Here is a 12197-nt window from a genome sequence, read left to right on the forward strand (position 1 = left end):
CCCTTTCTTGACATCTCTATCTCCATCTCAGAGGATAGGCTAATAACCAATATCCATGACAAGCCCATCGAATTGCACAGCTATCTGAACTACACTTTCGCCCACCTGCTTCCTGTAAGAACTCCATTCCATTCTCCAAGTTTCATTCTCCTGTTATCTGTTATAAATCTTTAAGGAGGAAAAAACTAGGTAGGGGGAAAAAAAGAATTAGTTCAGATGGAGGACATGGTGGTGTGCTGCAGCTGCTTGACATGGGAGCTCGTGGATCTTGCTGCGGTCGACGATGGCCACATCTGCAGTAAGTGCTTGAGGCTGGAGGAACTTCGGCTCAAAATCATTGAGCTGGAGTTGCAGCTTCAAACACTGCGGAGCATCAGGGAGGGAGAGAGTTATGTAGATACTGTACATCAGGAGACAGTCACCCCCCCTGAGAGCAGGTACTTCTGGAGTCCAGGAAGTAGATAGAAGGGTGACTGTCAGGGGAGGGAAAAGGAAAAGAAAACAAACAGGCAGATAGTGCAGAGGACCCCGGAGGCTGTTCCCCTCAGTAACAGGTTTTCCGCTTCGGAAGCTGTTGAGGGGGATGACCTGCAGGGGCCTAGCAGCAGTAGCCAGGTCTCTGGCACTGGGACCGGTCCTGCTGCTCAGAAAGGAAGGGAGGAGAAGAAGAGGGCAGTAGTGATAGGGGACTCGATAGTCAGGGAAACAGATAGGAGGTTCTGTGGAAGTGAGCATGAATCCCGGATGGTATGTTGCCTCCCAGGTGCCAGGGTCCGGGATGTCGCTGATCAGGTCCACAGGATTCTTGAGCGGGAGGGAGAACAGCCAGAAGTTGTGGTTCATGTTGGTACCAATGACATAGGTAGGAAGGGGGATGAGGTCCTGAAAAGTGAGTTTAGGGAGCTAGGCAGAAGGCTGAAGTACAGGACCTCAAGGGTAGCAATCTTGGGATTGCTGCCAGTGCCACGTGATAGTGAAGGTAGGAATAGGAGGAGATGGCAAATAAATGCATGGCTGAGAAGTTGGTGCAGGAGGCAGGGTTTTAGATTTTGGATCATTGGGATCTCTTCTGGGTAAAGTGGGACCTATACAGAGAGGACGGGTTACACCCAAACCTGAGGGGGCCAATATCCTTGCAGCCAGGTTTGCTAGCGTGGTTCGGGAGATTTAAACTAGTTTGCGAGGGGGATGGGAACCGGAGGAGTAGGTCAGAGGAAGAAGGGGATGGGGAAAAGTCAGATCTAACAGGTAGAGAGGGTTTGAGGAAGGAGAAGCAGAGTACAGACAATAAAAGTAGTAAGGCGGATGGGCTAAAGTGCATTTACTTAAATGCAAGAAGCATCAGGACTGAGGAAGATGAACTGAGAGCTTGGATAAGTACATGGGACTACGATATTGTGGCTATCACAGAGACATGGCTGACATCAGGGCAGGAATGGATATTAAATATTCCTGGTTTTCAGTGTTTTAAAAGGGATAGGAAGGGGGGGAGAAGAGGAGGAGGGGCGGCGATACTGGTCAGGGACACTATTATAGCGGCAGAAAGGGTGGATAATGCAGAAGGATCCTCTCTAGAGTCAGTATGGGTGGAAGTTAGGAACAAGAAAGGAGCAGTTACTCTACTGGGAGTATTCTATAGGCCCCCTGGTAGCAGTCGGGATACTGAGGAGCAGATTGGGAGGCAGATTTTGGAAAGATGCGAGAATAACAGGGTTATTATAGTGGGAGACTTCAACTACCCAAATATTAATTGGCACCTGCTTAGTGCCAAAGGTTTAGACGGGGCAGAGTTTGTTAAGTGTGTACAGGATGGATTCCTGTCACAGTATGTTGACAGGCCAACTAGAGGGAATGCCATATTAGAGCTAGTTTTAGGTAAAGAACCGGGTCAGGTGACAGATCTATCGATGGGTGAGCATCTGGGGGACAGTGACCACTGCTCCATAACTTTTAGAATTGTCATGGACAGGGATAGGAGCAGAGAGGACAGGAAGATATTTAATTGGGGAAAGGCAAATTATGGGGCTATAAGGCGAGAACTTGAGAGTGTAAATTGGGGTGACATTTTTGAGGGGAAATGTACTGTAGAGATGTGGTCAATGTTCAGGGATCTCTTGCAGGATGTTAGGGATAAATTTGTCCCGGTGAGGCGGAGAAGGAATGGCAGGGTGAAGGAACCGTGGGTGACGGAAGGTGGAACAACTAGTTAGGAAGAAGAAGGCAGCATACGTAAGGTGTAGGCAGCAAGGATCAGACAGGGCTCGTGAGGAATATAGAGTAGCAAGGAGGGAACTTAAGAAGGGGCTGAGGAGAGCGAGAAGGGGACATGAAAAGGCTTTGGCGAGCAGGGTTAAGGAGAATCCCAAGGCTTTTTACTCGTACGTGAAGGGCAGAAGGATGGCTAGAGTAAAGGTAGGTCCAATTAAAGACAAAGGTGCCTGGAAGCTGTGGAAGTGGGTGAGGTTCTCAATGAATACTTCTTTTCAGTATCACCAAGGAGAGGCGTCTTGATGATGCTGAGGACAGTGTTGGTAAGAGTAATGTTCTAGAGTATGTAGATATCAAGAGAGAGGATGTGTTGGAGCTGTTAGAAAATATTAGGACAGATAAGTCTCCGGGGCCTGATGGAATATTCCCCAGGCTGCTTCGTGAGGCAAGGGAGGAGATTGCTGAACTGTTGCCTAGGATCTTTGAGTCCTCGTTGTCCACAGGGATGGTACTGGAGGATTGGAGAGTGGCGAATGTTGTCCCCTTATTCAAAAAAGGTAGTAGGGATAGTCCAGGGAATTACAGACCAGTGAGCCTTACGTCTGTGGTGGGCAAGCTGTTGAAAGGATTCTTAGAGGTAGGATCTATGAGCATTTAGAGAATCATGGGCTGATTAGGGACAGCCAGCGTGGATTTGTGAAGGGAAGATCTTGCCTCACTAGCCTGATAGAGTTCTTTGAGGAGGTGACCAGGAAGACTCATGAGGGTAGTGCAGTAGATGTGGTCTACATGGATTTTAGTAAGGCATTTGACAAGGTTCCATATGGTAGGCTTCTTCAGAAGGTCAGAAGCCAAAGGATCCAGGGAGGCCTGGCCGTGTGGATTCAGAATTGGCTTGCCTGTAGAAAGCAGAGGGTTGTGGTGGAGGGAGTGCATTCGGATTGGAAGGCTGTGACTAGTGGTGTCCCACAGGGATCAGTTCTGGGATCTCTGTGTGATATTTATAGATGACTTAGATGAGGGTGTGGAAGGGTGGGTTAGCAAGTTTGCAGATGACACAAAGATCGGTGGTGCTGTGGATAGTGTGGAGGGCTGTCGAAGCTTACAGAGGGATATTGATAGGATGCAAAGATGGAGTTCAATCCGGAGAAGTGTGAGGTGGTACACTTTGGAAGGACAAACTCCAAGGCGGAGTACAAGGTAAATGGCAGGATTCTGGGCATTGTAGAGGAGCAGAAGGATCTGGGGGTTCATAGCCACAGATCACTGAAAGTTGCCACACAGGTGGATAGGGTAGTTAAGAAAGCTTATGGGATGTTAGCTTTCATAAGTCGTGGGATCGTGTTTAGGAGCCGCGAGGTAATGATGCAGCTCTATAAAACTCTGGTTAGGCCGCACTTAGAGTACTGTGTCCAGTTCTGGTCGCCTCATTATAGGAAGGATGTGGAGGCATTGGAAAGGGGTGCAGAGGAGATTCAAATTAAATTTTTTTTTAATTAAATTTTATTTACAGCCTGGTAACAGGCCCTTCTGGCCCAACAAGTCCACGCCGCCCATTTACCAGGATGCTGACTGGATTAGAGAGTATGGATTATGAGGCGAGACTAAAGGAGCTAGGGCTTTACTTATTGGAGAGGGAGGAGGATGAGGGGAGACAATGATAGAGGTATACAAGATATTAAGAGGAATAGATAGAGTGGACAGCCAGTGCCTCTTTCCCAGGGCACCAATGCTCAATACAAGAGGACATGGCTTTAAGGTAATGGATGGGAAGTTCAAGAGAGATGTCAGAGGGAGGTTTTTCACCCAGAGAGTGGTTGGTGCATGGAATGCGCTGCCTGGGGCGGTGGTGGAGGCTGATACGTTGGGCCAGTTCAAGAGATTGTTAGCTAAGCATATGGAGGAATTTAAGATCGAGGGATATATGGGAGGAAGGGGTTAGATAGTCTTAGGTGTGGTTTGAGGGTTGGCACAACTTGGTGTGGGCTGAAGGGCCTGTATTGCGCTTTATTGTTCAGTGGTTCGATGGTTTTTCACCACCTCAATTGTATCTGCTATGATGGTGTGACTTTCCACACCAGTGCCTTTGAGATGTGTTCTTAACTCTGGTTTCCCATCTACAGTAGTTGACAGGGCTCACACCCACATCTCTATTTCCCTCACTTCTGCTCTCATCCCTCCTCTCCTAACAAGGAGGATTGTATTTACCTTGTCCTCACTTTCTATTCCATAACCTCCACATTCAATGAATTATGCTCCATAATTTCAATCTTCAATAGGATTCTACCACAGAAATATTTCCCCTCATCTTTCACCATGCTGAAATATCTGTTTTCTCCCTGACTTCCTGGCATGCTCTTCCATATCCACCAATTACTTTCCTTCTGATGGTACTTTTCAATGTAACTTGCCCTTTTACCTCTTCCCTTCCCACCATCCAGGGACCCAAACAGTCCTTCCAAGTGAAGCAGCAATTCAGTCGTATACCTTCCAATCCAGCATTATTACATTCAGTGCTCACCATGTGGTCTCCTCTACTTTGGAGAAACCAAACACTGACTGGGTGACCGCTTTGCAGAGCACCTGTGTTCAGTCCAATCACCAGTTCCTTTCATCCTCTATCCCACTCCTACGCTGCACGTTCTATTGTCAGCCTTACAATGGTCTAACAATACCCAAACTAAGCTCAATACATTAAGTATAACAGGACTCAAACTGGTTGCAGATGGTTAGATCTGATGTGCAGCTTACACTCCTCTGTCTTCAAGAAGCAAGGAGAGAGGCTGTACTGTAAAGGAGAAACACTAATAGTTATGTTGGAAACAAGGGTATAAAGCAAACAAATAAACAGGAGTTGTCATGGGACTGGAAATCAACGGGTTGAGGCTGAAGTTCTAAGGGTCCTGGGAAGAAGATTGCTTTGGTGGGCAGGGAAACAATAATGAGATGATGATAAGACAAGACAAGAAAGTGGTCAGTGGTAGCATTTTCAGGAGTTGAACTACAGGTGTAGAACAGTTGTGAAAGGGATGCAAGACAAGGTCAGAGAATCCTACAAGATGTGGAACATCAAGCGAGGACAGTATAGTTACTGAATTCAGATTGGGTGACTTGAAAGTGAAGATTGAACTCAAAGGAATGGAAAGTTGTTCATTGCAAAAGCTCGGGAAGGAAAGGGAAGTCATCTTGGACATGTGCAGTAGGAAGTGAGGATTTAACTTAAAAGGCCTGAAGAACAGAAGAGGGCAAGGTACTCCGAATAAATGGTGGAAGTTGTGAAATGATTTAAGACTGGTAGGGTATTCATCGATAAGATCCTTTATTTCATAGTAGGTAAAACACAGAATATGATTAAAGTCATGCACAATCAGTTCAACTTCTGTTCCCATATTATTATAAAAATAAAGACAACATCTATATCTGACTTACTCCTCAACCTGACCTACCGCCAGCATAGTGTTTATTTATCCTGAGAGATTTTGGTGAAGTTATATGACACAGTCTATTTGACCCACCATGTCCATATGGATGATCAACTATTAGATTAGATTAGTTTATTGTCATTTCCACCAGGGTACAATTAAATTCCTTGTTTGCATGAAGCTCATAGAGTAAACAGTATCCATGGTAATAATAAATATGATATTCAGCTACACTCATCCCATTTACCAGCACTTGGTCTGTAGCTTTCTCTGCCTTGGCAATTCAAGTGCTCACCTAGATACATGAATGTTGTGAGAGTCTCTGCCTCCACCACCGAACTCAGCGGGTCAGGCAGCATCTGTTTTTGGGAAGATGATACATTTGGGAAGGTTGGAGCCCCTGCAGTCTTCTAACTCCCAGCCTTACCTGAATCCAACTGGTTTGCTCCTCAGCCATTCTCATTGGAAAGCAAAATTTAGCCCATGACGGTTCATCTGAAGGAGGCAGTGAAGAAGAATGTTGAAAAAAACACTAAGTTTGGAGGAGGGACAGAGACTCAGAACAGCAGTGGTCCAGGAAGGACAGTTCAGAGAAGAAGCCAAGACTTTGACAACATTTCTCACAACACAGAAGAAAGCCACTCTGACCATCAAGACTACATTTGCTCTCAGTGCAATCCCGTCAGTCCTATTTCCCCACATACTTCCCCTCTCACATGCCCATCAACTCCAGCCTGATTCACTCACCACCCACTTGCACTAAATATTATTTACAATGGCCAATTAATCCACCAACTAGCATGTATTTGGGATGTGAAGCAAACTGCAGTATCCACAGAGAAAGTGTGCAAACTCCACACAGACAGTACCAGTGGTCAGAATCAAACTGGAGCTGTGTGGCAGCTGTAACAACTGCTGTCTCTATCTCTGCCTGCGCCACTGACCAGTCAAATCTGTGGGTCCAAAGGTCAGGTGCATTAATACTCAGTCACACTAAGGTCAGGTTATCACCATGGATCCAAAAGCCCAATGTCCTCTTTGAGCAGGCTGTTAAAGGGTCTGGACCTGAAATGTTAACTGTTTCTCTTTCCACAGATGCTGCCTGACCTGCTGAGTGTTTCAAACATATGTTTTCATATAAAGCAAGTACCCAGTTTCAGAATCTGCACATCCCCTACCAATAAGTGCATTGTCAATGGAGCTTCATGAAACTGTAGCTCACATAAGCCTGGTAAATTAAATCTGCTTTGATAAACAGTCCCTCAGCAGGATATTGTCATAAAATAACCAACCAAAGCCCATAAAAAGCAGAAAATCAGCACAGAAACAAAAACAGAAATGCTGGAAAAACTCAGCCAGTCAAGCAGCATCTATGGAAAGAGAAACCAGGTCAATGTTATGGGTCAGTGATCCTCCTGGGGGTTTCTTTATTTGTTTCAGATTCCAGCATCTTAAGTTTGATTTATTTTCCACAGGTCATTGAGGCTGGAGGGTGACATTCTGTCAGAGGCACAAAAGACTGTAGATGTTGGAATCTGGAGCAACAAGTAATCTGCTGAAGGAACTCAGTGGGTCAGGCAGTATCTGTGTGGGGAAAGGAACTGTTGACATGTTGGGTTGAAACCCTGCATCAGAAATTCTGTCAGACTTCAGATTCATATTCAGTTTTTGTTTTCAATTCTGTTAAACCATACCATCACAGCAAACAGAGCCACATAAAAGAATTTTTTAGCTGTCTAATCCCCTTTCTTCCTCTCTTGTTTGACAATGATGTTTTTAGCTTTAATAATCCCCACAGAACACAGGCACATTACTCTGAAAGTACTGTCCCATTATCACTGTTCTACTATTTCTCAACTATCTGAAGAGCACATTAAAGCTCTGGGACCAAAACACATTCAGAGTGATAGGATAAAATTCTCCTCAATGTTAGCTGTGAGAATTGTAAATGAACCTGAGTAATTTCCAAACACCCAATGGGCATATTACAGTTTAGCAGTTCCTGATTATCTCATCACAGGAGCCATGAGATTTTTAAAAATATATACGTCTGGGGTTTGGAGGACAGCAATGAGTTGAGAAGTCATGGCTTTTCGTCCAACTCCAAGCTTGTACACTGGGCTGATGTTCCATTGCAGTACTAATGGGATGTTACTGCATTAAAGCAAGATTCCTTGGCATGCTGCAAACAATTTCATCTCACTGTTTTGAACAAGAGCAGATTTTCTTTTACCTACTGTTCTGGCCAATATTTATCTATCTCCAAGATACAAGCAGACTATTGGTTGTTATGATATTGGTATCTGTAGGATCTTGTAGTGTGGGAATTGGCTGCCACAGTTCATGCAGTTTAACCATGGCTGGGAAATGATTTGGGTCATTCTAAGACTGTGCTCTTTTGCTTTAAATGGAAACATTATGTTAGAATGACAAGAGCTAATGAATTTGTTCTTCCCTGTAGGCACTCTGGGCTCTGCAAGAACAGATCACTGAGGCACTGGTCCACGATGGCTATAAATAACAAACAACAGAGCTCGTGAGCTTACCGCAGCAGCTTGTATGAGTGGAGGGGCTTTACTCTGTGTCTAACTGAGCTACACGTGATCCAGAAGCTCATACTGATATTTCCCACCTTGACGAACTTAAACCTAACAAAAATAAAAATTGTTAGCATTTGCAGGCAAGATGCCTAGTGAAATTTCTGCTTCTTGTGATTTCACTGGCTGGAGGACGGCAGAGTTTTATAGGGATTTAAAATTCCCTTTGGATCCAGAATTGCTTTCATCTGCTGCATAATCTGCACTGCCACCCTGGGCTTACTGAAATAAATCAAGTCTTTCTTCTTAAAGCCAAGGCCATGCTCTGCACTGATGCTTCCATAATGCTGAGCTGTCCATTCATACAAGTAGGGCTCAATGTTGTCCAGAAGTTGCTGATCTTGTGCATGAGATACAATATTCAGATGCAAGTTTCCATCACCTAAGAAGAAAAAGAAATATTGAAATGACAGTTTTAAATATTGGTGACACTGCCCCTTGCCTTTAAATGCCTACAGCACCACCCCTCCCCTTTAAGCACATGTGGGGATGAATTGCCAACACCCCAGGCGAAACATCCCCAGGATGAGTTGCTATCTTCATTCAAGGAATGGAGCAAAAATAGAATTGAAACCAATCTAGGATAACAAAAGCTCTGAAATCTTGACCCTCCCTGGAGATACCCATGCCCATTCCAAATAAGTAACACCCAGTGAGCCTCACCCAGGTGCCCATAGCCAACAACACGCTTTGCCTTCTCCCCCAGTCTTCTCTTCATGTCAATGACAATCTCGTAGATTTTCTCCAGAGGTAACGAGATGTCATATTTATATGTATAGCCATCACGGACTAGTGCCTCAGTGATCCGTTCTCGCAGAGCCCAGAGTGCCTAAAGGGAGGAACAAACTCATTAGACTGCTCTGAGTAATGCCCTTCTTGGTAACAACTGATTGATCTAGGTGTCAGTTCCTTGATAGAGTATGGCTGTAAGATCAACGTAATGTGCTTTGCAATGGGACAGATACAGTGTGCTGGATATCTCTTGTTCCGGCAGTGGAACAAGCACCACATTGACTTACCCATGTATCTCACTGGCACATTTAATTCCTTGACCAATTTGCACATCAGACAGAGAGAATTTCAATACACATATTACAGGTCTACAGTAAGGGGCTGGAGCTGCACTAATTGCTTCAATATGTGAAATGTAAGAGACTGAGAAAATTCTGTAAAGAATGCAACTTATAGCAGTTTATTTACTGGGCTGACACTGAGTCTTGCTTGAGCTCACTTTCCCGTTTACTCCTAATATTACAGGATTTGGGCAATCTATGGAGTGAGGGTTCACCCCAGTTTTGGAGTTCACACACAGACAACTGTGCCGTTGACTTGTGTGCTGAAAATGCTGCCTCTGGACTTAGTGGACAGGACAAGCAGATGAACAATATGGGAGCAACTTCAACGTACTCTGTTTAGGGGTAAACCACTGGAATTGTTACTTCACTGAAGATAAAGGACAGTAAGATTGCTTAGAGTATAAGCTGGGAGTGTGAATCCAACCTGTCTCCCACCCAGCTGGGAGTTAAAATTATACTCTGCAGTTCATTAATAATATTTTTATATATATTTCAAGATCATCTCTGATATGTGTACATTTTAATTTACACCTCAAGTCCAATGTTTTGCATTAGTTTACAATGTGGATCTTCTCAAACCTCCACAGCATTATCTGTTTCATGAAAAATGTACCTTACTTGCTTATGTTGCAGCAACTACTGTCACGTAGATAAAATGGACAAAGCATTTTATAATCAGCCCCAACACTCTTCAGTTCTAATTTAACTGCAAAATGCCATTGGAGACTTGTGATAATAAAGTGAGTATATTACAAACACTTCACTTGATACTTGGTACTCATTGGTCAGCATGGACGTGGTGGGTCAAAGGGCCTGCTTCGGTACTGTGTGACTCTATGTGCAAGCTCTTTTAGGCCTCCTCACTGAAGTGTGCTGCATTTGAAAGAGCTCAAGCACCAACTGCTTCCTGTACTTACATAGGACCTTCATAAGCAAAACATCCAAAGTGCTTCACTGGAGAGTTTCAAAGAAGATCTAACACCAAAGAAGGAGTTATCTAGGAAATGATCAAAAATTTGGCTAGAGATAGGTTTAAAAAAAATCTTAAACGGAAGAGGGAAAAGTGGAGAGATGGTGAGGTTTATGGAGGATGTTGCAGAGCTGAAGGTCTCGGGAGCTGAAAGCACAGTTGCCAGATATCTCAACGGGTTACAGGTTGAGAGATACACAGATGGGGAGTGGCACTGAAGAATTTGAAAAAGGGTCAGAATTTTAACAAATAGGTGTTATTGAATGCATAACTAACACAGGGGTGGTAGATGAATGGTTTGATGTGAGTCAGGACAGCAGAGCTCTGGATGACACCAAGTTTACAAAAGGTAGAATGGGGTGAATAGTGAAAAACTTTTCCCTACAGTAGAACTGTCTAAGACCAGAAGGCATAGGCGTAGGATGAGGAATAAGAGATTCAGAGGGGATCTGAGGAAGATTTTTTTTTCACCCAGACAGTGGTTGGAATCTGGAACATGCTGTCTGAGAAGCTGGTTGAGACAGGTACTCTCACAACATTTAAGAAGCATCTAGAATTGCCAAAGCTATGGACCAACCACTGGTAAATGGGACTGATACACGTAGGATTTGTTGGTCAGCATGGACATGATGGACTAAAGGGTCTGTTTCTGTTCTGTATGGCTGTATGACTTAATAACAGAGTTAAACTGAATAGAGTAGAAATAATAAAAACACACTTAAAGGTTTCAGAAGCAGATGAAGCAACAACGGGGTCAAGTGAAATGATGGAAGTGAAGTTATGGAGGAGGTGTGGTCTGAAGCTCACCCCAGGGTCAAATATGACACCAAGTTTGTGGTTCCGGTTTAAATTCCAGAGAGATTGATAGATTCAGTGGATATAGGGAAGAAAGACAACGTCTTCAGTCTTGCCTACATCTGGTTGGAGGAAATTTCTGCATCTCAGCATTAGATAATAGACAAGCAGTTTGACAACTCAGGAACAATGGTTCCTGAAATCTGGCTATGTTTGAAAGCAACGTACTGCTTAAAGTGGTAAACTCTACAGAAACACTCTAGACCATTTGGAATCTACACAAAAGCTACTTCTTTTAAAAAAGATTGTTATTCTAAGGTTCCTTTCAGAAGGCATATTTTGAAGTGAGGAGACTAGCTCTATTTCTATCCTGTCTACCCTAAATAACCACAGTACTTTGTAATACCAGCTTTACCTGGGAATTTCACCTCCAAAGTCCTTCGCTAACAGGAATAAAATCCAGGAGGGAAGTTACAGCAGGGATGGTAATTTGAAGAATCTTATAACAATTCCTGCCTGTACAGGCTCTTTAAAAAGAGCTCCTTCAAATTGTAGTTGGAGTTAGTGACAGATATGAATCCCAATGTTATTTTGTGACAGAACCAGAGCCATCGGTACTGTATTCTAGTGTTATACAATGGCAGAACTGTTCTCACCAGTACTGGAGTCCAGAGTTAGACACGGGCAGATCTGTGCTGCATCCCAGATTACACAGTGAGCTCCTGTACCCAGCAGTATAATGCACAGTGTTATACATTGACACACAGTTTAATGCAGCTGAACTGGCCCAGAAAATCAGACCAGGCCTGACATGGTGACTGGTCCCAGGGCTAAACCAGTCCCTGGTCGGGCCTGTCACTGGATGTTCGCTGGGCCAATATCAGGTGAGCCCTGAAACCTGGTAGACAGCAGGGAGGTCAAGGCCCACCTGCAGTCTACAGCTCTAGCCTCTTCCAAAGCACTCCTGGTCACCATGAGGCTCAGGGTTTCTAAGTCAGGTCTCTTTTTAAGGAGTTGAGATGGTCTGGGTGTTCCTGGCCCTGTCTCCACAAACTCCCCGCTCGCCATAAGGAAAAATTAACATTCCATTGCAAAGTCATACAGAATAACTAATTTTCCCTTTAGCCCA

The 12197-nt window shown here is 44.2% G+C and overlaps 1 protein-coding gene across 1 annotated transcript in view; it reads right to left on the reverse strand.

Moving 5' to 3' along the window:
• Window positions 1-5747: 5747 nt before the first annotated feature.
• The window catches only part of d2hgdh (D-2-hydroxyglutarate dehydrogenase), a 42613-nt gene continuing 36163 nt past the window's right edge, over window positions 5748-12197 (reverse strand). Inside the window, exons 9-10 of the mRNA XM_052017128.1 lie at window positions 8891-9056; window positions 5748-8609 (exon numbers count right to left, since the gene is read on the reverse strand). Coding sequence (XP_051873088.1) covers window positions 8347-8609; window positions 8891-9056 — 429 coding nt within the window. The 3' untranslated portion in view covers window positions 5748-8346. The remainder of the gene's footprint in view (window positions 8610-8890; window positions 9057-12197) is intronic.

This window comes from Pristis pectinata, chromosome 6, assembly GCF_009764475.1.
Source record: "Pristis pectinata isolate sPriPec2 chromosome 6, sPriPec2.1.pri, whole genome shotgun sequence".
Lineage (NCBI taxonomy): Eukaryota > Metazoa > Chordata > Chondrichthyes > Rhinopristiformes > Pristidae > Pristis > Pristis pectinata.